We start from the raw sequence: 24,561 nt of genomic DNA, 5'->3' as shown, positions 1-24,561 counted from the left end.
AGTTGAATTGATAAACTGAATAATTGACTAACTCATGATTGTGACAACAGAAGTATTTTCATTGTCATTTAAGGGTTTGTTTCATTTTTAAGGTTGGGGTTAAAATCTTGACAGAAAAAAAGATTAAAGAAATAAACTACATAAAAAAAAGCAATTAAATCAAAGGAAAGAAGCATTTAATACAATAAAACTTTTAAAAAGAAAATTAAACATTAAATACAATTTAATTATATTAAACAGACAAAATATTGAATTAGTAAATTAAACAGAAGATACAAATCATGTAATTATGAAATTAAACAATTTTTAAAACAAAAATATTAAACATTAAAGATATTTTAGATAAACATTTAAAAAATACAATTAAACAAGAAGAATATTAAACATTTAAAAAAATACAAAACATTTAATTTGATTATTAAGCCTTTAAAAAGACAAAACATTTAATTAAAAAATTAAATGTTTAATTAGAAAATTAAATCTTAAAGACAATAAAACTTCAAATAGGAATTAAACAGAAAATACAATGAAGCATTTAAAAAGAAAATTAGACATGAAAAGGTGGTAAAACATTTAAAAAGAAAAACCTTAACAAAGATTTAATCGAAAAATTAAACATTGGGAAAGAAAAGGAAATTTTTCAAACAAGCCGATAAAACATTTGAAAAAACAACTGAACTTTAAAAAGACAAAACATTTCGAAATCAAATCAGATATTAGAAAAGAATTTAAGATGAGAAAAGAGCAAAATTAAACATTTAAGAATAATCAAACTAAAGACAAAACATTTGAAAAGACACCAGTTAAACTTTAGAAGATCAAATTAAACAGAAGAAACAATGAAACGATCAAAAAGAGCAAAAATGGATAAAAGTCTTAAAGAGTTTTCTAGTCTGAAATGAAAACATCAAGTTGTTTCTTCAAAAATTTCCTCTTTCTATGTTCTTGGTTTGATTGTGGACAGATTTACTAAGAACTAATTTCAGAAAACTGCTTTCCAGATAAAGTCTACTAGTAGTTGAAGGCATCGATCAAACTAATGATACCTTCTGATCTCCACAAACTTTACTGTTCAGTGAAGAGAATCAAAGTTTGTTCAGGATTTCTAAAAAAAACCCACAGGTGAAGGTCTGAGAAGAACTCAGATGGATGGTCTAAATGTGAAATCAAGACTCATGGTCACAAGTTTTAAGGCTTCTGTTAACCAGAAAGTTCAAACTAACAGAGAAGTACTGAGAAAGTTTTAAAACTTCAGTCCTCAGACTGTCTGAAGGTTCAAACTAACAGAGAAGTACTGAGAAACCTTTAAAACTTCAGTCCTCAGGCTGTCTAAAGGTTCAAACTAACAGTGAAGTACTGAGAAACCTTTAAAACTTCAGTCCTCAGACTGTCTGAAGGTTCAAACGAACAGAGAACTACTCAGGAACTTAGAAGATATCAGTCCTTGGACTGTCTGAAAGTTCAATCTAACAGAGAACTACTGTGGGACTTAGAAAATTTCAGCCCTCAGACTGTGTGAAAGCTCAGGTCCTGAGGACTCTGGAGGTGTGGAGGCTTTGGAAAGTCTTGGAACTGAGGGTTCAACCCTCCAGCATAAAGGCTGAAGTCCCACCTCCTGAGAAAAACGGTCGAGTTGAGACTCAAGGTAAAAAAAAAACTCGAAAACAACAGAAAATAGATGATAAATGCGCAAAAAAAAGAAGAATTAGTATCTGAGCGAGTAGCTCAGGGGATAAGAAGACAGACTCCCAAGCGGAGGGTCGCAGGTTCGAGACCCGCCACCGGCCTTTTTCTTTCTTTGTCTTTGTCAGGATTTTGAGAAAATTTAAGAAGGGTCTGGTCTTGAACCAGCGACCTGCAGCTCCATAGGCAAATCCTTAACTCACTGAGCTACAGATCAGATAAAAAGAAATAATTTCGTCGTCCCTTTGACATCGTAGTTCCTCAAGTGACCACATGGGCAGGGCCAAGGCGGAGTCTGGGTGGAGTCAGGGCGGAGAGTAGGCAGGGAGGTGGGTGGCGGCCTCCCCCCTCTACTCCCCCACCTCCCCCCACCGCCCACCACACCTTCCCCCGCCTGACGAGTTCTTCGAGTCTCCACGAGTTCTTCGAGTCTTGACAGGTTTTCCCGAGTTTCTGGAGTTTCCACCAGGTCAGAGGCAGAACAACTTGTCACGAAGAGGTGTTGAAGTCAGGCCAGGATGGACTGACTTTTTACAGCGACTAGAAGGAAGACCACTAGAAGAGCAGGTCTTTAACCACCATCCATAAAATCCATGGAGTCGCTCCAGAGAAATGAAGGGAGGTCAACTTTTATCAACCTCCATCCAGATGTTCAACTTGATATCTTTACTTGGAGATTTTTAGCACCACAAACCTTTAGTATCACACTTTATTATCATTTATTAGGACTTTAATGGAATCCACCAGCAGATTTAGTTTTTGTTGAGAAACTTTATTCTTGTCATCGTGGGACTGCAGTATTTAAAACTGTTCCTTCTATTTGACTTCATGTTTATTAGTCTTAGTGGAGAAAGTTATTTTAGTTGTTGATTAGTCTCTTAAAAACCAAATAATAAATTGGACTAGTCAAGTGGTTTAAATTTCTTACTTTGTCATATTTTAAATATGACAAAAAAATTATAAAAATAAAGCATCTTGAGACAATTTGACCTGTAATTGGCGTTATATAAATAAAATTGAATTAAAATTGTATCTTGTAATGTTGGAGTAATTCAGCCATATATGTTGGAAAACACATTTTCTTTGTCCATTAATCTGTTGATTGTTTTCTCCAGTAATTCATTTCTTGTTTTGGTTTATAAAATGTCAAACCCAAATATATTCAGTTTACTGTCATAAAAACCAAAAAGATTTACATTCATGATGCAGGAATCAGGCAGTTTTTCACTTTTTATCTTAGTTTAGTCAGAAAGATAGTTGATAATGTGTGAATTATTGCAGCTTGTGAGCCGTACAAGGTTTTAATCTTTGGGGCCGAGTGTCAAAAAACATTTAGAAACCAACATCAACAAAGCACTCAACAAAGATTTGAACATCATTTTCATGACAATGTCAAATTAAAGGACATTTATTTCTAATGTAAATGTGTGATATTCATCCTCTGGCGCTTTCTTTTCACATCGTCTTCCACTTGGACTGGTTTGGTCGGGAGCATGTGCAACAAACATTTGAAAAACTGCACTTTACCATCAATGAATGACACTGAAGTTTAATCTCTACATAAATGAGACTGAGTCTGGATGTGCTGCTCTGTCATTAACTCCTAAGTTTAGGGAAAGTTAAAACAAAAGAGGACAGTTCAGATAAGACTTGAGAATGAGCTTATTCTGAACAAACATCTCAGACTTTCTGAGCTTCAGCAAATCTAGCAAGATATTTTAACAACAAGCAACTCAAGAGATCCAGAAGTTGGAGAGAGTTAGCTTTAGCTGAGCCAAAGAACATGTGGGACGCTAACCTAGCAAACATTTCAGATGTTTCTCTGCGAATTCTAAGAAATAATTTCCTATTTAATGACAGAGCTACACATCTTAACTCAGTCTCATGAAAACAGACTCTAATTCAGTGTCATCCATCCATATTAAAGTGCAGTTACCCAAAATGTTTGTTGCATGAGCTCCAACAAAACCTGTCCAGGTAGAAGGCCACTTTGACAAACAGGAAGTGGAAGATTCCAAGCAGATTTATAGAAGGGGGAACCGGACTGTACTAAGTGTGGTCAAGTATAGAGGGGTGTTTTGTGGGTTTTTAAGGCTGATAATGATTATTACTGAGACATTTGGAGTCGATATTCATTTGCAGTAAATGAAAGTATTTAAAATCTTGGAGTTAAACTTAGAAGAACACAAACTCTAACAGAAAACTTTGTTGATATGTTTTTGTTTTGTTTACAGATGTTAAGTTAAAGGAGTTTTATTCGTGATGTATAACCAATCAAATCACTCCAGAAAACAGAGCGATCACAGGTAGATAAAGGTTCAGAGCCAAAGTAGCGCCATTTTTAAATGTATTTATTACTGTAAATCAGTAAAAAATAAAATACTGATAATCAGTAAATCAGTCAGCCCACAATTACTACAGTTCTACAATGTATGTCTCTTTCCTTTGACTTATTTGTACAATCTATGATGTAAATGATGGTGTTTTTTCATACCAAAGGCTATACTATGATGTTTTCTAAGAGACATAATGTGCTACTTTGTTTGTTCTGGCCCTGGGCCACTGCACTCCTCCTCTGTTTTTTTCTGGATTGTACTCAGCTGCATGCCTTCATCCACCCGGCCTCCGTTGACTCGTTCCACCTGCCGTCTCTGGAGCTGAAGCTGGACTGGAACAGACCAAAGTACAGTCCAATCACGATGCCAGCTGCCTCTCAAAAGGCTCCTTCATCTGGCAGGTGGTGGAACTTCTTCTGAGGGGAAGCTGAGCTGGCCCAGCAGAACTTTGGAGATGTGTTCCAGTGGTTGGTGGATGTGTAGGGAGATAGAGAGGGACCTTTGAATTGTTCAGAAAGGAAAACAGGGAACCCATTGGTAGTTTTAGTTTAAGGTGCTACTGCGGTGTGTTTTTGGGTTTAAGAGGTAAACGGGAAGAGTTTTTTTTCGTATTGATTATCTTTTACTTTGTTCCTGGTTGGAATGCCCATCAATGTCAACATGAAGTTCACTTTTAGTTCTGTTTATTTTTATTTTACTAACACCCATTTGCTTTTAACCACCTCACATGTTGTGTTGTTGTAAACTTACTCTTTGAAATAAATACTCGTCTAACCCTCTGGAAACCAGCGTTTGGACTGTTTTTGTGTTGCTCCTCACCTACTTCAGACAGTCGGGACATAACGTTTTTTCTTTTTTTTCTATCACGTTTTTAGAGCAACATGCTATACGATGATGTTTGCTGAGCAACATGCTGTACTATGTTGTTTTTTGGACCAAAGGCTATACACTGACGTTTTTAGAGCGACATGCTATACTATAACGTTTGTTAGACGACATGCTATACTATGACGTGTTTTGAGCGACATGCTAAACTATGACAATTTCACAGCGACATGCTATACTATGATGTTTTTTGGATGACCTGCTATACTGTGACGTTTTTAGAGTGACATGCTATACTATGATGTTTGTTGGGCGACACGCTATAATATATGCTTTTTAATTGACATATTACTATGACTTTTTTTGTTTTAGTTTTTCTTGTTTTTTAGCAACATATAAGAATTTGAACAGTTTTAAAAATGATCATACTTTTACTTGTGCAATGAAATATTATTCTATGGCATTTTTTAGATGACATATTATACTCTGGTGCTTTCTTGAATAACATACTATTTTGACAATATACTGCACTATGACATTTTTTGAACCACATATCATACATGACAATTTTAGGCAACATCCTATCATTTTGCGCTTATTGAACCACATAATCAATGTTTTTTTTTTTTGCTGACATGCTGTACTATGAACTACAGGCCACACTATGTTATTCTTGAGTAAAGTATACTATACTTTGACATTTTCTGAACTACATCCTATACTATGGTGTTATACACAGAGTGCTTTGGTTACATGTTGATTTATAATCTAGATTTTTTTTTTGTTGTTGTTGTTGGCAGGATTACCACAGACCTGACCTTGAACACCGTTGACACCCACCTGAGGGAGATGCTGCCTAAGATCTCAAGGCTGCTTGGTCGTGGTCTTTCTGGTCCTGCTCCAGAACGCCTTCATCTACTACGTCTTCTTTTGAAGAGGCCCTCAGATGCTGCAATCTCTGACTTTCAGGAGGAACTGCTACTTTCACTCTGTAACGAGACGGCGGTTATTGTAAAGACCCAGCTCTTGGCGGCTTTGAGTGAAAGTTTAACACCCATCAAAATGGAACTACAGACAGTTAAATCTGAGCTGTGGGTCAGTATTTCAAACATCAAGTTCGACCTGGGTGCCCTAAAAGCACGCTGTGGATGAAACGGAAACTTTACTCTCCACATCACCGACGACATCATCACACTCCAAAGCAGAGCACCTGTCTGCTGAACTTTTAAAAGTGGACTATAAATGTGAAGAATGTGAGCAGCAGCAGCCTGTAAGCAGCGGAACAGATGTGATCAGAAAGAAGTCATTTTCTTTTTTCTTTTCTTTCTGGTTGACTTGATGCTGTTAGATGCAGATGTTGGAGCTGATTCTGATCTTTCAGGATAAAAAGCTGCTTTTCCTTCACAGACTTTTCAGGAAATGATTCTCTCAGGTTTTCTCTGCTATTTATATTTTTATTATCTGTGATTATTTCATTATTTCTTTATTGTAAAATAAAGTTTGAGGCATAAAGACTCATTTAGTTATTTTATTCCTGAAATCTTTGACGTAGCAGAACTAAACTTTCATTTTCCTTCTTGTGCTTCTGATACTAGAACTAAACGTATCTTCAACACGGATCATCTGGTTTTAATGAATCAGCAGCAACATCACAACAACAAATAAGACCATTTTCAACAAATTAATGAAACTGATGTCATTTAAAATTATCAGTCTGTTTTAGTGTCAAATTAAAGCTGATTACTGACAACTAGAACATTAACGTTACTGTTTTAATCACATTCAAGTTTCCTGAACGTTACATTAATGTCAACCAGCCACAGTTTTATGAACTTAATGAACCACATTACAGGAACACAACACATTTCAGCTGTTTACATGAAACGACTGAGCAGCTAGCTCAGTTAGCATCGCTAACATTAAAGCTAATATTTACTATGCTAACTTTCTTGTCTGGTCAACACACACTGAAACAAACTCCACCAACATCTGGAGTGCATAGCACACATTATATCTGACAGTAAAGCTGCATATAAAGTGCATTAAAAGCGGCACCGATACGAAAGTAAACAATTACTTACCGAACTATCAGAGTCCTTTCAGTGTCTGCTGGTAGAATCAGTCGAAGGTAGAAAACTGGTTAAAACAAGCCAACGGTCAAGAAAACTGTCTGTGGAAAATGTTCTGCTGCTCCACCGATAAATAAAACAACATTTATTATAACAAAATTAATCCAAACGAGGAGAGCAGAGGCTCTGGTGCCTCCTCCATAGGACCTGTCAATCATTCCAGACCGGACTGTCAATCAAGTAGCCCCGCCCCCATGCTTCGCAAAACTTTAACGCTCTATAAAAAAATCAATATTGATTTATTTTAAGATCGGCCACCTGATCTCTCATTTTGACCATGAAAACTAACGAAAAAAAAATGTATATACAGTTTCACCGTACTCTGTTTGGCTCCACACTTGCTGATGACCACTTCCGGTCTCAGAAAATGAAAAAACTGACCTTTTTTCGTTTCTGTCTCTTACTGATTTTACTTTCTTGTTATCCTAAATATAAAACGAAAATCAAAGCATTTTTAAAAAATCGTATATCCCTTTTCGATCACGAAAAGGAAAAATGCCTTGTATTTCAATTTCAATTTTTGTATTTTAAAACGACAATCAAATAACCACTCCTTTTTTGTTTTTCAATACCCGTTTCAGAACGGAAAATCCAACTACCAGATCCCTACACGGACCAGAAACAATCACTTCTTAATAAAAAAATTACTGGATATCACTAAAATGTCAACTAAATAACCATCCCAATTTAATAAGAGCCACCTTCTAATTAGCTAAACAATAATAAAATGAGCTTATTCAAAAATAGTTTTGATTGTGTTCTTTTTATTAAGTTGAGATAATCATGACAGATATTTCTTTTTTGGCAATATATCAAATTTTATATGAAAAATAACAAATTGTATCTGTGTCTGAGAAATCACTTTCAACTAAGTTCCCCATTACAAAAACACCTCTGAAGGAAATGTGTTAATTCCAGATCACATGACCTGTTCCACATGATGTCATTTCCTCCTGAAGAAAAGACTGGCAAGACTCCAAGGCTTTCTGAGTTATTTAATATAAAGTAGTGTGTGAATCAAGTGTGGATTTATGGCATGTCAACAGGTTCACTACAATATCTTTAAAAACAACTTTCAATTTCAATTTTACTCAGTTGTATATATAATATTTAGAAGAATCTTTCTGTAAAAATGCCTTGTGGTGTTTGGTTATAGGCAGCCATGTTGACTTTAGGCCTGAATAGAGCAAAAACTTACAGAAACTTATTTTTAAAAAGGGGTAAAACAAGCTAGTTTTCCCTAACTAAAAAAAACATTAATACTGCACAATAACCCAGGACACTCCTTCTGCATGCTACTTTTAAAAATATATTTTTTATTGTACTGTATTCATGGTTTTTATTACTCTTTTTTTTACTCTACTAGCACCATCTATCTGTCTATCCATCTATCGATATGTTCAAACTACCATGAGTACCACAAAAAAAAACCTTCAATAAAATACATTAAAATGAACAAAGTAAAGTAAATAAATCATCCATGTTTGCAGTAGAAATCCCAGAATATTTTTGGTTCACCATAACCTCATCAGAAATGCTTGACATGCTTCCATTTCATAAATTGTAAAGGACTGAGATTATTGTACACAAGGTCCCTTCTGATACTTGGAAAAAAAGGTGTTTTACTTTTCTCCATTTAAATGGTTAATTTTGCCAGGAGAATCGTTCAATAGCAAGTCACTCGTAATTAAATTCAGTTCAGTTTTTCATTAATATGGCACACACTCACAACATATGTCATCTCATAGCACTTGACATACAAAGGTGAAGACCTTTTCCATTTTAAACTGAAAAAACCCTAAGGAAATCCCTTTGAGCAAGCACTTGGCAACAGTGGGGAAGAACAAGAATCCTCCTCTTTAGCAGGAAGGTAAACAAAGACTTCCGACAGGACCCGGCCTAGGAAGAGCAGCCATCTGGCATATTGGGCGTAGGGTGGGGATGAGGCGGGGATCTTAATGTCCTTCTTGGTAATACTGTGCCATCTGTGTATGCCCAATGTAAAAATACAGGCAAACTTCAATAAAGAAGCCAGCTGTAAATTTGGGTCAACATGCCATTGCTGGCTGGTTTATTAAAATCAGGGTCGCTAATATTACAAATTCAACCAGTGAGATGATGCACTGGGGGTGTGCTAGCCGTGAATAATAAAAACAACAAACAAAATTTTCCCCAACAGAGAAATATACCACAAGTGCCACAGCAAACCTTAACTCATATCACCACAAATCAACAGGTGAACTCCCATTTCAGCCACTCCTGCAACACCAGCCTGGAATCAAAACAACTTGGGAGGTCGGACACCTAACTACCCAATCACAAAATGTAAGACAATGTAAAAAAAATTAATTGGTTAATTAATTAAACAGCAAACAGCGCTTTGCCTGTAAATTGAACACATTAAAAATGTATCTCTTGTAATAATAAGTAAAAGTTGCTCGAGCAAAGGTAATAGAGTTCATTCTTAAGTGGCTGATTGCTATAACAGGTTAGTGATGGAGTTTCTATTTGACATATATAATGTATTGTTCAAGTGATTACGTATCAATAAGTTTGAATTTGTGTCAGCTAGAAAATCCTTTCCATTTAATTGTATCATAAATAAGGCTGTCATATGCAATTTCTTGTCAAGGTTTTAAAAAAATAGCCTGACCAGAACATAGATTGCTTTGATCACTTTATCAAATTGAGGCCCTGAACAAATGATGTCATATGAAGGAGAGGTTTTCATGACATCCAGGATCTTTGGGCATTGATGAGATCTGCTGCTGACCAGATATTTATTTCCATCCTATGTTCACATGTTTGTTAGGGAATTTGCACCACTGCAGTATAATATCTACTTGTATGCCATCAAATTAAAACCTGGCACACAGAAAAGCAGTTAATTTGAATGCTTAAATAAGCATATTAGTTTTTAGCCCACCTGGGCCCACTAGCATGAGTGTTTCTGAAGGAAAATCAATCTGTCATATTCTTATAATTATATCTGGTAATTATTCCTTTCTGTACTTTACATAATAAGTGTTTGCTTTTCAATATGAAGGTCTGTCTTTCATTCATTTGTGCTGGGAGACCAACTTGACCTTGGTGTCTTGATGTGCAGAGGAGGCCTAATTTTCCCTCTATTGTGGATAGAAATCAGAGAGCCCAATTTCAGGGAGAAAGAAAGAAGACAGACCCACAGAAAGAGTTCTATGAAGCCACAGTTTGCCTCATTAGTTAACAAAACTCCATAAACATGGTTAATCAAAATCCACAAAGACTAATCCGTGCACATTTTTTTTTCCTGCTAGGTATGAGAAATACACCTGCCTATAAGACAGAATGTGACTTTTTACCTTTAACTGTTGTTTTAGGTCAGTGGGATGGTTTATTGCAACAAATAACTCTGATGGATACTTATCTCTATGTGAATTCACTTTCTGTAGAATTTCAACAACTATTTCCAAGTCCAAATTAAGTCCAAATTAACAACAAAGTTGGCACTGAATGCCTGTTTTATAACACTAGATTTCACCAGGTAACTATTTCCTATTTTACACTAATGCTTTGAGAAGTTAGGCATACTTTACTAAATGAAAACAAAAACGAAAACAAATATATATATATATATATGAAATAGTAAGCATGACCAGCTTGCCATCAGGCAATGAGTCTGTTACCATATTTGACTGAAATCTATAGTTTTCCATTGTTCCTGATAAACAAAAGTATCTATTATGCACGAGTGAATGAAACCTTAACTTAATATATATTTTTTCCTTTGGTGTTGGATAAAAACTCTGAGAGGCCCAAAAATGCCACTGTGCAGGAAAACCCCTGATAAGGTATCAAATTGTCCCTGGTGCTATTAGTTGGCTTTAGAGTGGTCAGTGGGTCGTAATAAAGCTGCCTTGTGTAATCTCATGTGTGCACCATCACTTAACTGTAGATTGGAGGCAACAACGTGGCAGTGGGTGGCTTAGATGGGGCAAACAACTTCAGGACCCCTTTACAGGTGATCACAGCAATGGTCATGAGTGCATCTGTTACAGTAATAGGAAAGACAAAATTATAGTAGACAGGCAAGTAAAAAAGTCCTATGATCAAGATTAAACTATTAACTTAAAAAACTAACAATAAATACCTCCATATTTCCATTGCATTTCAAAATACTAAACTTCACCCTGTTCAAATACAACACAAAATGAGCTAAAAATAAGCTGACATTGGATCATTTTTTAAAAGTTTATTTCTAAAAAGGTGTTACATGCTTTCATTTAAAAATCAAAACTATTATTTACAATGATAAATCTTAATAAATATGTTCTCCCTAATGGTGTTTGGAGGTTGAAACATATTTAGTAAGCAAAATAAGGAGGCGGTGTGCCCACCTCTCTTTTGCCCACTTATACATTGTGGTGAAACCCTCACTTCAAAGGAAATACAGATTAGGCATGTTAATGAATGACAGGGACAGAAAAAGAAGTAATCGACATTTCCTTCCACCCTAGTTTCAGTATAATGATTAATTTGAAGTGCAGTCTGATCATCTTCAAGTCAGCTGTGTTTGGTTTGCTGACAAAACAATTTCTTTTACCCCATTTACACACACTATTATATGATTCTACATTAAAAACCTATGTAATGAAACAAACACAGTAAACAGGTGACAGGTAGTGGATACAATTAGGGTACCAAGAAGAAAAAAATAGAATAATTCCTCTTTTCTTTCCAATAATACAAAGACTGGCTGTTACGAACTTTTTACTTCATTTGCAGGCTTGTATCATTATTCTTTGTTGATGCACTGCAAAACTTAAGTATAAAATTAGACCCTTTATGATGTTACAGTATAAAGAGTAAACTGTTGGGTCAAGTGGAGATTAAACAGCCGGTGTTAAAGGATTTATCTAGCAAGTTCGGGCAGAAAAAAGGCTAATGGAGCAGCTTGCAGCAATGATGTACAACAAACAGTGAAGGCGGTGGAGTTTGAGTTGTATATAACTTGATTAAAGAACATTAGAACCAAATGTACAGAGAAAAAAAGAATTGCGGGAGACAGAAAACTTGTCCAGTTATAAATCCACTCTCTGCCAGAACAATCAAGAGAAAGGAGCATGTTTCTTCTTTTAACTTAACATGTATAATAGTCAGAATTCCACATGGACGAACAGACAGACAGATCTATGATGGACAGATGCTTTAAGAGGAGTGGAGGAAGCGGTTGAAGGCGTTGTAGGCCGACTCCAGATCAAACAGCATCTGGCGCACCTGATTATCATCCAACTCATCTGAAGCCGACATGCTGCTGAGGGTGGTCAACCTGGGGAGAAAAGATCGCAAAAAATTACAGTTAAGATAAACCCCCGCCGCCCATACGTAATAAAGGGTTGAAACTGTGGCTTGGAAATGCAAATTTATCATGGAATGGAGTGAGACCTGCACTACTGAGGAACAATGTAACTTACACATTATAGGAAAGATTACATGATTAAGAAGCCACATTATAGTATAGGTTCAGCAGTGATGGTTTCAGCAGCACTGAAGTCAGCTTTCAGATTCCCAAATGTTTCTTTGCTGTGGTTCGTAAACATAATAATATAATATAATAAATTTATTTGTATAGCACCTTTCAGAAAAACATTCACAAGGTGCTTCAACAGGTTGAACTTAGTGACAAAAGAGAAATAAAAGAGAAAAACATGTCCAACTGAGCTCCAGAACCAGGAACTTACACTGGACTGACACTAATCTGCTGCACCATCAAGAGCAGGGCTAATACAGGTTTAAGGTGCAGAAACATGATGTAGACGAGGAGACTAAATGATGACTAAATGGTCTTCTAGAAATTTTGCCAACCTACAATGTTCTCAAATATAAAAACCCCATTGCAGCAAAATATTGCAGGATTTATAAATGACTAACTGACGTAAGCTACACACTATGCAAACAGTATTAGCCTTTCCACTTGAGTAACTTACCAGAGATTGACTTTGTCCTTAGCCTCTGAGTCTGGAGGCATGTTGCTCATTCTGTTCATGGTTTCCATCAACTCCCTCAGGTCTGGTTGGATCTAAAAGAACAGAAAATAATTAACATCTACCATGTCCAGTTAAGTGGCTGCTTATTGTAAACATTTTACATTTAACTTTAATATGTACCTCATCCATGGCTCTGATCTCCAGTCTCAGTTTGTCCATCACGGTGATGAAGAGCTGAAGGTTATAAAAGACGACAAAAAGGGACAAACAATTAGATGTTGTTCAACATATTTTCCAAATTTCACAGTCAGCAACAAGAAATATGTTGTTTTTACAGTCAGCAACACAAACAGAGTGCACAGTGCTTGCCAGTATCTCCCTGTCTGTCTGCGGATTTTATTAGTTTAAAAGATGAAACTGAAGTTGGCAGTGGATACAGCTGGCAATATCCACTTACATTTTTCAGTCACTGACCAGAGGATGAGACAAATTACATGAAACCACTTCTTCCATTTAGAGCAAACTGAATGCACTAAATCATTTCATCAAACAAAAAATTCTAAAAAGCCTGCAACAATTCTTACTCTGGCACGCAGCCCAAACAAGTCTGAACTGACTATTTAATATGATTGTGGAGAGAGAGGACATACAGAAACTATATCTGCAATGCAGCGGTTCAGGTTGCCCTTGTCGTCCTTGATGGTGATTGGCCGATCCTCCTTGATCCTCTCCATTGCTAATGGGCAGTCCAGCTAAGAAAAACCATAACAACAGCAAGATCCTTCAGAACATCACAGAGATAAAATGTATCAAAAAACATTGTTTAAAAATTAATTATAAAACAATCTGTGCTCCAAATGAGGACTCACTCTGTACTTTCTGCAGAAGTCATCGATGGAGCCCACATCAGATCCCTGCACCTGCTTGAACGCAGCCTTATACTGAACCAAGAGTCTGGAACAGGAGGCTGTGTACCTGAAACCAACATAAAAACATACAATTAAAGTAACAAGTGGCATTTTAGTTAAGTCTTTTAACTCTCTGAATCTTAAAATGGCCTGGTTTGAACAGCATGGTACCTATAAAACACTCCTAATGTCAGAAACATTCTGAGATTCTTCAGCTGAACTGCAGGCAGTGTTTACACAGAGCAGATAGAAGACAAATATTGAAGCAAAAAAAAGGTAAAGCATCTATAGTATATAAAGTTACCATTTTTTCAAGTTGTGGTAACACCAGCACTTGGAAAAATGTTGCACGTGTTGAATCCAGATATTTCATTTTTTGTAAACTAAATAAAGAAATTAAATTTTCTTTTTAATGACTTATGACTTTATAACTTTGTTATACTGCACAAAAGACATTTTTGAGTTCTCTCTACTTCTAGCCATGGTTGAGCTGCTTCCCTAGAGGTGAAGAACTTCATGTTGCAGTAAAAAATGAGCCCACAGTGTGTAAAAATGTGACAAGAGCAAAAAAACGTCCAATGCCTGGGGTTTAGAAGGTTAAACATAAAAGATGAACTTAAGTATAACTCACTCATTAGGTGTTACACAGTCCTTGATGTAAGCCTTCTCCAGAGCCTGCAGGGTCTTGACGACAGCAAACAGTTCTGCCATGTTATCATACCTTTAGAAACAGGATAAATATGAGGATATTACAACTGGGAACAAAATTAATCCATTATTTATAATACATTTGTGTTGTATTAGTCATTGGCAATATATTTAGTACTTACTTCTCTCGTTCCCTTGCGTTTTTGTATAATTTCACCTCCTGAAATGACATTATTTTGACAGCTATGATTAACAACTAGTAAAATAAGAAAATCCTAATATCATTCCCAGCTTTAGCTTTACTTTAACATGGGCCGCTCTTGTTTTTAAAAAAATATAAAGCAATAAGATAACTTGTTGAACTTATTTTTTTACAGTGAGATTATGTTAAAATTGTGTCTGCACAACATTAATTACAACGTTCAACTGTTAAACGTACCTCATATAACTCAGGTTTATTGGCTGGAGCTGTGGAAAAGACAACAGTGTCATGAAACAATACTGGCATTTACTGCTTGTACAATTTGAATACCTAAATTTGAAGCACTAGATTTATCTGAATATTTTACCTCCTCCTACTCCTCCTGTCACTGGTATCCCATGGAACATGATGGTGATGAATGAGAATTCGACCTGAAAAAGATTCATGTAACAGTTTATCACATAATTGTGACCAAAAATATTCAGGCAAATTCAACTGTAGCAAACCACTTCTTCATTTGGTACAGGCAGGTTCCACACTATTTATGCTTAGAAGTTTTAATGACTTTGCTCTGAAATCATATTTGTATTTTGGTTTTCTAACATAGTACAGTTTTATTCTGATTTGTAGGTGTTTTTCACTCAGCATCATATTTATATCAAAAGCGTATCCAATGGAAAAGCTGCAATTATAATAATTAAGAACAGCATAACAACAGAAATAGTATTCAAGGGATATTAGAATGAATTCAATACACTGTCTTGATAGTCAAAGTTAGTATTAAATGTGAATAGGATCACCACATAACTGCAAACCACCAAATTAATACTTTTGCTTGATGCAAAACTTCAGTTTTCATAAAAGAATAGCATAGATGCACTTTTAACTAGCCACACATGCAGCAAACTTAAGCAGGCAAGGGCTATAAAACAACAGCAATATTCACCAGCAACAGACACTTCAGTAACAATAAGAACATAACTGACAAAATGTTTCATAGATTCATTTAAATGCATTAGATTTGAAATCCAATGAAAGCACCTAACAAAAATGCAAAATTTGGCTGCATAAACAAGTCCCTATCATGCTCCCTCCCTGGCTAACTAACACCCTGTATCCCTTGATAATGGAGCCTCTTCCCCCTCTGTTGCTCTCCCTATGGCTTTCATACAGGTTTCCCAAGACACACTAGTCCACTGCCACCTGGGTTTCTCGTCATCTCTGTCTGTACTCTCAGAAATCCAGCGGTGGAGGCTTCGATCATTGGAGACCTGTGATCTAAAAACACCCATGACCTAGTGTCCCCAAACCACATCCACCTTGCATGATACGTCCTCCCAGCGGCTTGCTCCAAGAGCTGATGGACTGAGGTCGGCTTGTGTATGGAGGCCAATGTTGAGTCCTCATCCTGATTAGGCACTCTGAACCTTAACCTCAGTGTGGTGAGGTGGCTCCACCTTCATTTCCTTCTGCTTGCCTCTGGGTTTTACTTTTTTTAAAAATTTAAATCAAAATGAGATGACTCCTTTATTATTACTTATATTTATGAGTGTAAAATTAGTTATTCATGTGGTCATTTTTGTGTTCACATTAAAATTATTACCTATGTACCTTTATAAATAGGCTAAAGGGGTTAACTTAAAATTCTGCATACTTTATGTTAAAAACAGGCAATTTAAAAATGATAAATTACCTAAATCGACAGAAATTGAACCCATTATCATGCTCATTCTTTCAGCTATATTACCTATGCCTATCTGTAAGTGTTAGGCTATAACAGATGAGTCAGGATTGCCATCACGGCTATATAATATCCCGAGTAAACCCAGTCTAGTTTTAATAGAGATGTAAACCTGATCGAACTGCAACGGTTATCTATGTCCCTATTCCGATTAATCTTGTTATTAATTTTCAGCTGAACACTGAACTTAAATTCTTAGCCTTAGTCTCTTTAATGTCCAGGTTTAGGTGTGACACATTGCGACTGGTTAGTCTCAGCTGACCTAATGAACACAATGAAAATGTTGTGTAATATTTATGAACTTACAGACAGTAGTTCGATTAATAATTACAGCTTTGACATAGTAGCAGAGCGATGCAAAATCTTATAATGCCGCCGTGTTGAGCTTAAGCACTAACATTTATTCGAAGAAACTCTCGATCCACTGAGAATTCCTGCTGAAAAACGCCGATCTTCAGCCACCAATTTCTTGTTTTGCCGAACTAACTAGCTCAGGTTAGCTTGTCGAGGCTAGCTCGTAGGCACTTCCTTTATGTTTTATTACGACTGCGCCGTACAGGTCGTTGTTTGTTAGCATTAAATGTTCTATTTCTGACAATTAATATACTAGCAGGTAACACGACTTCAGTCTTTTCACGCCATTTCAATTAGACCGTTTAATCAACGACATTAAAAAACATTTCACTCACCCTTTCGGCAAACTGCTGTGTGACGTCGATGTAAACACACCCTCCAGCGAGGACCCGCCTACGTCAAAATATTAGGTGTCCATCGCGCCACACTAAAAATGAACGATTTTAACGATTAACACAGCTGTTTTGAAATAGATATAGTTATAGAGTGACAAAGCGCTTCATGAATGCCTTTAGCTTACATTTTAAATTAGCTGTTGCTGTTGTTAGGAGTATTAAAGTGCAAGTTTTAAGTTTTGCCCACATCTCAGCATTTTTACACAGTCAAATATCAGGGGTAGCTCATTGTGAAGGCGGCAGACTCAAACAAACAGACAAGGACGACTTTCCAAACAAAAAGATAGCGTTTTTAGTTACATTTTTAAGTTAGTTACGTTTAAGAAAGAGCAAAGGCAAAAGGAAAACATTCCATTGTGACTTTATGAGGTCAGTTCATAATTTATGTGATTATTTGCGTCACATAGCGACCTTACATAATGCTAGGATTATTAGCAAAATTTGCTAACATCAGTTATGGAGCTAATTTAGGGTCACCTAAGGAAAGTCAATGGGAATTCTTTCAACAGCTGTGGAATCAGTTACATTTAGTCTCGGATTGTCCCGATGGTATTAAGCAGAGGCTGTGCCCAGTCCAGAAATATTTAGATTTTAACCTGGTAACTGTACCATTTAGAAGTGGTTTCAGGGTAAGACGAATAACACGAGACACTCCCTGCAAAGTAAAATCATCCCAATTTCTTTCTCTGCTTCGCCTATGTTTCACATTAATATCATAGTTAGTGCAGGCTAGTTAGACTAGTGATTCTCTGTGTGTCTCGTAATTAGCAGTATTTATGGAGCTTTGCAGCTATAATTATATGCAAAAGTGTTACTTGTGACAAAAATGTTTGACAGACACTGAGCTAAACCAGGGTTGCCAGTTTTAGCTACCAGCTAGAGGGAGATTGGTGTATTTTATAGGTTATTATTACTCTTTAATCTGGGGGACCAAGCCTTTAAATAGTCCAGGAGAAGATACAAGTGCTAGTGATAGGAAAAAAAATACCCATCACGTCTCATAATGTACTAAACACATAAATAACTAATAATGATCAGACCAAATCTACTGTCTGTCTTGCACACAAACAGAACTCACAAAAAAATCTGTGCAAGCCCGATGGGAACTTAACTACATCAACAGGAGAAAACTCTTCTTACACATCATCTAGCCTTGTCATCTCCTTGTTGCCTTCATGTTTTTTATTTTTGAAAAAGATTCTTAGATCTGAAGCCTTTTGTTCTTGCCTTAGTGAATTTGTTAAGTAGCTATAACCAGATGTCAGCCACGACAAGGCCTGTAAACGGTACACTGTCTTGCACAAGGTCATACAAAATGCACAGGTGCAGTGGTGTGAAGTAAATCTACTGCTTGAATGCAACACAGAGGGTCCGAAACGGAGACTACTTGCATGTTTGATCAGTGGCATCATGGTGGTATCTTATTTCGGAGGGATTTATTGCATGATGGGAATGACAAAAGATTCAAAGCCAGCTGACGTGAAGACATAAGAACTGTTTCTTCTACAGCGAGTATAATAGGAATCTAGAAATGCTTCTGATAAATCGAAACTGGATTTTAAATTCATATCCAGATTACCCAGTTAACCAGTAACCCTAACCCTAAAATATTTTTATGTACTGCAGGTCTTTCTACATTCTCCACTATGAAAGCCTCTAAAGCAGCACAGCAGACCTCCACTCAAGAGGAATGTGGTGTTTGGCTGGACACTGTGCAACTCAAAGGCAAAGCTAAAAAGGTAATTGTGGAAACAAGCTATAAACACAGACTACATGGCTACTTCATTACCTTATAATGAAATACATATTGATAGATTTTTATTGTTATTTTCATCTCAGTGTTAGATGGATAATACTTTATTTTGCACATCTTATTTTTCAGAAATGTCTTGCCCGCCCCATTTCTAAATTGCTGAATCCTTTTGCTGGCGGTTCAGGATACAATGTGGCTGTGGCACTCAACTTCACTCAGACCAAAATGGAAATGCCAAAGACGAAACAGAGTTCTATATCAACCTTCTTCACACCACATCGAAGAGGTGAGTAGCTTGAATTCTGCTGAACGGGTTATTGTCATGATAAGGAAAGTCAGCCTGAAGCTAATAAAGTTGCAGACTGTTGACATGCTTAAATATTTAAATTGATGTGTTCAAATACTTGTAATTGTTTTAAAATGTTATTTATTTATTCTTTCTTCCAAAAGTCCTCAATAAAATCTCAGTTTCTGAAGTACCTGACATCGACCCATCTTTGTCTTCATGTACCTCAACTACATCTGCAACCGTAGCATGTGGGAAAAAACGAGGACGTGAAATATATTCTGAGCCTGCTGTGGATCATGACTGGAAGAATGAAAATGTGACCGAGATGGAAGAAACACTGTGGCAGAAGCAGGCAGCAAGTCAGTCACCTTCACAAAACATGTCCTGTGAATCTGAAGAGAAGTCTGAGGAGTGGAAACCACCACAGAGTAAGAGGAGGCTCACCGATACCTCCTCATTGCCAGGTGAAAGTGAACCTCTTCTACAGGCGTGGAGTCAGGACCCACTGTTCACCTGCAGTCAGTATTCTGAAGGTGAATTTAATCCAACTAACCAGGAATATGCTGCAGCAAAGAACGTTTCCAGCTCAGAGCCAAGTTTCCTTAACAGTCTACAAACTGAGGTGAACTTTGAAAATCTAGTTGATGTTGAAGAGAGAACATCAACTCAAAAATGCTTCAAAAACCTTCATTCTTCTCAGACGGACGATGAGAAAGAAAACAGCTGGTCACTGTCGTCTAATTCCCCAATTAAACGCTCATCTTTGTCTCATTCTGGACCTCTTTCAAATCATAAATGGACAGAACCAAAAATTGCTTCACCTCGAAAACACACAAGTCAGCTGTGGAAAAAGGCTGCAAAAGAAGAGAGCCTCGACTCGCAGATCAAGTGGACAAAACCGAGCAGCTCTCCTCTTAAAAAACGAGCTGCACAGCCGCAGAGCAGAGAGGTGGATGAGGACAGTTTGTCTATGTTGTTTACTCAGGACTCTGAAGGCTTCAGGGTGATGGCACACAGAGGTCTGCAAACCAGGAGTCCACTTAAAGATCAGAGTAATGTAAGCACTGGGATTGTGAGAACTAGTGCTTATAAATCTCTGGTGGAGGAAGAAGAAAAGGATGAGATGCTCTTTACTCAAGACTCTCAAGGAAATGTGGTGATTAAGCACTGAAAAACATCTTTTAAATGTGAATCCAGAGGTCTCCCTGTATGGATATAATCGAGCAAATGTGGATTTTAGTGGTGAAAAGCTGAAATATCTCTGTTCTTGAATACACAAACTAGAGATACAGTTTATCATCCTCTATATATATATATATATATATATATATATATATATATATATATATATATATATATATATATATATATATATATGGGGGATTTTTACTTTATTTGAAAAAGGATACACAATTACATTGAATGGTTTTCATGTCATTAAAGTTTTTGAAAAGTATTACTGTTGTATGTCATTATCTGCCCTATGCTGGTGCTACATCTTAATACAAAAGTGAGTGGTATATGCAGTAATATAGAAATAAGAAGTACCTCTAGTGTGGAGGTTACCACTACTGCCCATTAGTTATGACATAAAAGAAATTAGTAGGCGGGTATTTAATTATATTGAGCAGCTGCAGCACATCTGACCCTTTTAGATCCATTTGAGTTGATTCATTTGAATGCTCTAAAATAAGGAGATCGATACTGCTTATATTTTACTCACTAAGTGAAACATTACTACTTGACTGGCATGCACTATACACATTAATAGAAGTAACTAACGTGCACTTGATAAGATAGAAAATGCACCATATAGACTTGTTTGCTTGGCCACTGAGGGTTGTATGTGTTGTGTAATTTTTAGTTTTCCTTTAATATGCTGCTGCTATGGTTTAAAATGCATTAATACAAAGAAAGTCTCCAATGAATAATAGAGTAAAGTTGTTATTATACTAACCCTGAAACATTTAGAGAAAATAGAGAATTCTAAAGTCTCAAAAGTTACATACTCTTACATCAATACAAGTATTGCTGAGGTGCAGAAATGTAAGAAATGTGGTAGGTTTGTGTTACTTAAACCTGAGATAATCCTTATATTTCTACGTCTCTGTGACAAGTACCTACAGTGTGGGGTTGTGTTATGTAGACTAGATTATTACTGACTTTGTTCGTTACAGTCGATAGCTTCAAAGTGCTTAAGAAACCTCTCACGAAGTCACCAATACAGCAACAAGGAGTGGACTAAAAGTTAATGAGATGCAGTGCCGGCTTGTAAATTCCCATTTCTATATCTGAGTAGTAAGGTGGGTATATGTAATATGTAATTATTGCTGTGCTGGCGGCGATGATGACTCAAAGTAGCAATCAGCCTGCGATCTCTGTGGGTTCTGTCACCAGCTTGGAGCCGTCCCAGACTGTTTTGTACTGCTCTGGGACTGGGAACTCCCTCTGTGAAAAACCAAGAAGGTCACGGTAAGTGCAAAATAAGAACGAAAATGTTCAACTGACTTGTTTCAGCTGATATTCACAGAACACTTGGATGCTCACGTAATCGTCTTCTCCCTCTGGAATCAGGATGTTCATCTCAGAGCTCTTGGCACTGACGATGTCACATTTGAGGGAGTCCTTGCTCAAATAGACCTGGCAGCCCTCGGTCTTGTTGATGGAAATGGTGGGAACTGTACCCAACACCTGCAGAGAGACATCTCACAATGACTGACAGGTATGTCAGGCACAATTTGCACTATTGCAATGATGAAAAGTCTGATTCCATAAGAGGAAAAAGGGGCACTTTTGAAGTCCATGGGATATATCTTGCATACATTTTTATACAACGTTTTTTAGGTTCATTATGATCATGTCTTTACAAATTCCATAATTATTTATTATGGAAACAATCACTTAATAAAAAATGACTGGATATCACTAAAATGTCAACTAAATAACCGTCTCAATTTAATAACAGCCACCTTCTAATTAGCTAAACAATAATAAAATGAGCTTATTCAAAAATACTTTTGATTGTGTTCTTTTTATTAAGTTGAGATAATCATGACAGATATTTCTTTTTTGGCAATATATCAAATTGTATATGGAAAATAACAAATTGTATCTGTGTCCCAGAAATCAGTTTCAACTAAGTTAGCCATTACAAAAACACCTCTCGAGGAAATGTGTTAATTCCAGATCACATGACCTGCTCCACATGATGTCATTTCCTCCTGAAGAAAAGACTGGCCAGACTCTAAGGCTTTCTGAGTTATTTAATATAAAGTAGTGTGTGAGTCAAGTGTGGATTTATGGCATGTCAACAGGTTTACTACAACATCTTTATAAATAAATTTAAATTTAAATTTTACTCAACTGTAAATATATTTATTTAATAATAATAATAATAATAATATTTATTTATAATATTTAGAGGAATCTTTGTGTAAAAATGCCATGTGGTGTTTGGTTATAGGTGGCCATGTAGATTTTAGGCCTGAAAACAGCAAAAATGTCAACTATGATACAAAAAATCCCACAATTATATATTGATGCAAAACATTTGGTGATTTGGCTATACGGTGAACACTGGCAGTATTAAAAGGTAAAAAGGGTTTCAGTAGAATCACTATAATCTACAATGTTATATGCGTGGATTTTAAAGCCAGTTGTTTTTGTAAATACTTGCTCACCTGTAACTGAATAGCTTTGGAGTTGATGATCTCCACAATCCCAACGACGTTCTCAAAAACCAGGCCCAGCTTCTTACAGTTGTCTGACGAGAATGAAAAAAAAATCAGGATGAGAAAAATTATAATCAGTAATGATAAATTTCATCCCAAATCCAGTGACTTCAGATCTGTTTGCAGGCAGCTCACCTATGATGATGGAGTTCATTTTGCCTTTAACCTGCACGGTGGAGTTGTTGCAGCTGAAGACATACACCACCTGTTTCAGCTCTGTGTCGTCGATCACCAGGTCATGTTTCTGCTCAAAGTTTTCCTGCAAGAGCAACAAGGTAGCATATTCAAACAATAACCTTTGACAGAGTAAGATAGATAGATAGATAGATAGATAATTGGTATTTACAACATAATAGAGTATTACAGAAGTAGAAAAGAATAAAGTGTATACATAGAACTGATAATAAGCATATAGGAGTGGTGCAGTGTATGGGTCCTGGTGGGGCAAGACTATTTTTTATAGCAAAGTTGAGTTGAGTCACTGCCTGTGACCGAGGTGTTATGATGGCTGATGGCATCAAATGCATTTACAGTAAGAATGAGTACTAATTCAATGTGTTTAGACAACTCTGTTGTAGGTTTAAGTTAATTACAGAGACAAGACAAATGGTCTGTGAAAGAAGCACCAAACATTTCACATACCACTCTCCATTTCTTCCCCTCCAGCTCCAGCAGGGGGGGTTTCTTCTGGGCCGCCGGTCTAGGTGAGTTCCCAGGTCCGGCTTTTTTGCTTTTATTAGATGCCACCGCCGTCTGAGAGCGAATATTGGGGTTTTTGTGGGTCTTCTGGTCATCCGAGACATGCTTCAGACCTAGAGATGGAAAGCCAGATCAAGGGTGTTAGAAGATGTCACAAGTCTTGCCCGAGCTACCTGAGCATTTAACAAATGAATTCAAAGAGAAATGATGTGCTCTTTGTCGCTGCTGTCAGGCCCCACGGTGGACCCACCTTTAGTGATGTCCATGCCCTGGTTGAGCTGGGCGAACAGCGCAGAGTGCTGAGCTGCTGCACTGTCCGCCTGAGGCTCGGAGTCGTCATCAGTGAAGACCGGAGGAGGTCCGGGGGGAGGAGGGGGAGGCGGTGGACAGGGAGCGCTGGGGGCCGGGGGGGAGTCAAAGAGAGAAGCAGGAGCAATCGGGCCCTGGAAGATGAAGGAAACCTGAATTCAGAGAGCAGCATTCACTTTATCATGAGGTTATGATGAGAGAAAAGACAGCAGTTTAGTTGATGACAGGTGTAGTTGTAAATATCTCTAGCAGGGGGAGTATTGAACAAGCAATATATTAAAGCTTTGTGACAATTTGGATGTACTTTATGGGAGCGTGGCTGGACCTCGAATACATATAGATACAGAAACAGTAGTTATTTTTAGGGCCAATAAATACTAAAATTTTGAATTGTTTAAAAAAAAATTGCATTCAACATTAAAAAAGTAACTTTGTGCAAAAAATTTGATGTAAAATGCATCTTAAAAGAGCATTTCAGTGACAGAAGTATTGCACAAACATTGACCAGACTGTCACACACATATATTGCACACGTGTCACACACATACAGTCAAGCCCGAAATTATTGATACCTCTTGCAAATTCTGACTTCA

General features: G+C 36.8%; 3 protein-coding genes and 1 long non-coding RNA gene across 5 annotated transcripts in view; 1 reads left to right on the top strand and 3 right to left on the bottom strand.

The window, feature by feature from the left end:
• Nucleotides 1-4,018: 4,018 nt before the first annotated feature.
• On the bottom strand, nt 4,019-6,882 carry LOC129350665 (uncharacterized). Its single transcript, XR_008604139.1, has 2 exons — nt 5,685-6,882; nt 4,019-4,518 (listed from the first exon to the last, which is right to left on the bottom strand). It is a non-coding gene; the product is annotated as an uncharacterized LOC129350665 (long non-coding RNA).
• A 4,307-nt stretch (nt 6,883-11,189) lies between these two features.
• On the bottom strand, nt 11,190-17,290 carry vps28 (VPS28 subunit of ESCRT-I). 2 transcript variants are annotated; one of them, XM_023262996.3, is made up of 10 exons: nt 17,128-17,290; nt 15,065-15,128; nt 14,935-14,963; nt 14,678-14,715; nt 14,479-14,568; nt 13,809-13,914; nt 13,590-13,691; nt 13,120-13,173; nt 12,940-13,031; nt 11,190-12,281 (listed from the first exon to the last, which is right to left on the bottom strand). In XM_023262996.3, exons 2-10 carry the CDS (start codon nt 15,102-15,104, stop codon nt 12,161-12,163), a joined length of 672 nt encoding a protein of 223 aa, XP_023118764.1. In that variant the 5' UTR covers nt 15,105-15,128; nt 17,128-17,290; the 3' UTR covers nt 11,190-12,160. The 2 variants fall into 2 exon arrangements, with proteins under 2 accessions (XP_023118764.1, XP_054873792.1); XM_055017817.1 differs by lacking the exon at nt 17,128-17,290 and adding an exon at nt 16,837-17,072.
• Nucleotides 17,291-17,408: 118 nt separating this feature from the next.
• LOC111563766 (aurora kinase A and ninein-interacting protein) lies at nt 17,409-20,400 on the top strand. The gene is made up of 4 exons (XM_023263009.3): nt 17,409-17,556; nt 18,814-18,926; nt 19,070-19,226; nt 19,391-20,400. The coding sequence occupies exons 2-4, from the start codon at nt 18,834-18,836 to the stop codon at nt 20,398-20,400; spliced, it is 1,260 nt and encodes a 419-aa protein (XP_023118777.1). The 5' UTR covers nt 17,409-17,556; nt 18,814-18,833.
• Nucleotides 19,351-24,561, bottom strand: part of cap2 (cyclase associated actin cytoskeleton regulatory protein 2) — a 27,825-nt gene continuing 22,614 nt past the window's right edge. Inside the window, exons 8-13 of the mRNA XM_023262993.3 lie at nt 23,910-24,102; nt 23,603-23,772; nt 23,096-23,219; nt 22,910-22,992; nt 21,777-21,920; nt 19,351-21,677 (exon numbers count right to left, since the gene is read on the bottom strand). Of these exons, the coding sequence (XP_023118761.1) occupies nt 21,594-21,677; nt 21,777-21,920; nt 22,910-22,992; nt 23,096-23,219; nt 23,603-23,772; nt 23,910-24,102 (798 nt within the window). The 3' untranslated portion in view covers nt 19,351-21,593. The remainder of the gene's footprint in view (nt 21,678-21,776; nt 21,921-22,909; nt 22,993-23,095; nt 23,220-23,602; nt 23,773-23,909; nt 24,103-24,561) is intronic.

Source organism: Amphiprion ocellaris, chromosome 15, assembly GCF_022539595.1.
Source record: "Amphiprion ocellaris isolate individual 3 ecotype Okinawa chromosome 15, ASM2253959v1, whole genome shotgun sequence".
NCBI classification, from domain to species: domain Eukaryota; kingdom Metazoa; phylum Chordata; class Actinopteri; family Pomacentridae; genus Amphiprion; species Amphiprion ocellaris.
Note: the sequence above shows the minus strand (reverse complement) of the source record. Positions and strands in the feature narration are given on the sequence as shown.

Bases quoted from the DNA above. Each gene is read 5' to 3' on its own strand.
- LOC111563766 (XM_023263009.3), top strand. From the start codon at position 18,834: ATGAAAGCCTCTAAAGCAGCACAGCAGACCTCCACTCAAGAGGAATGT. The intron at 18,927-19,069 runs GTAATTGTGGAA...CTTATTTTTCAG, and splicing joins TCAAAGGCAAAGCTAAAAAG to AAATGTCTTGCCCGCCCCAT. The intron at 19,227-19,390 runs GTGAGTAGCTTG...TTCTTCCAAAAG, and splicing joins CTTCACACCACATCGAAGAG to TCCTCAATAAAATCTCAGTT.
- vps28 (XM_023262996.3), bottom strand. From the start codon at position 15,104: ATGTTCCATGGGATACCAGTGACAGGAGGAGTAGGAGGAG. The intron at 14,964-15,064 runs GTAAAATATTCA...TCTTTTCCACAG, and splicing joins GACAGGAGGAGTAGGAGGAG to CTCCAGCCAATAAACCTGAG. The intron at 13,915-14,478 runs GTGAGTTATACT...TGTTGGTTTCAG, and splicing joins GACTGTGTAACACCTAATGA to GTACACAGCCTCCTGTTCCA.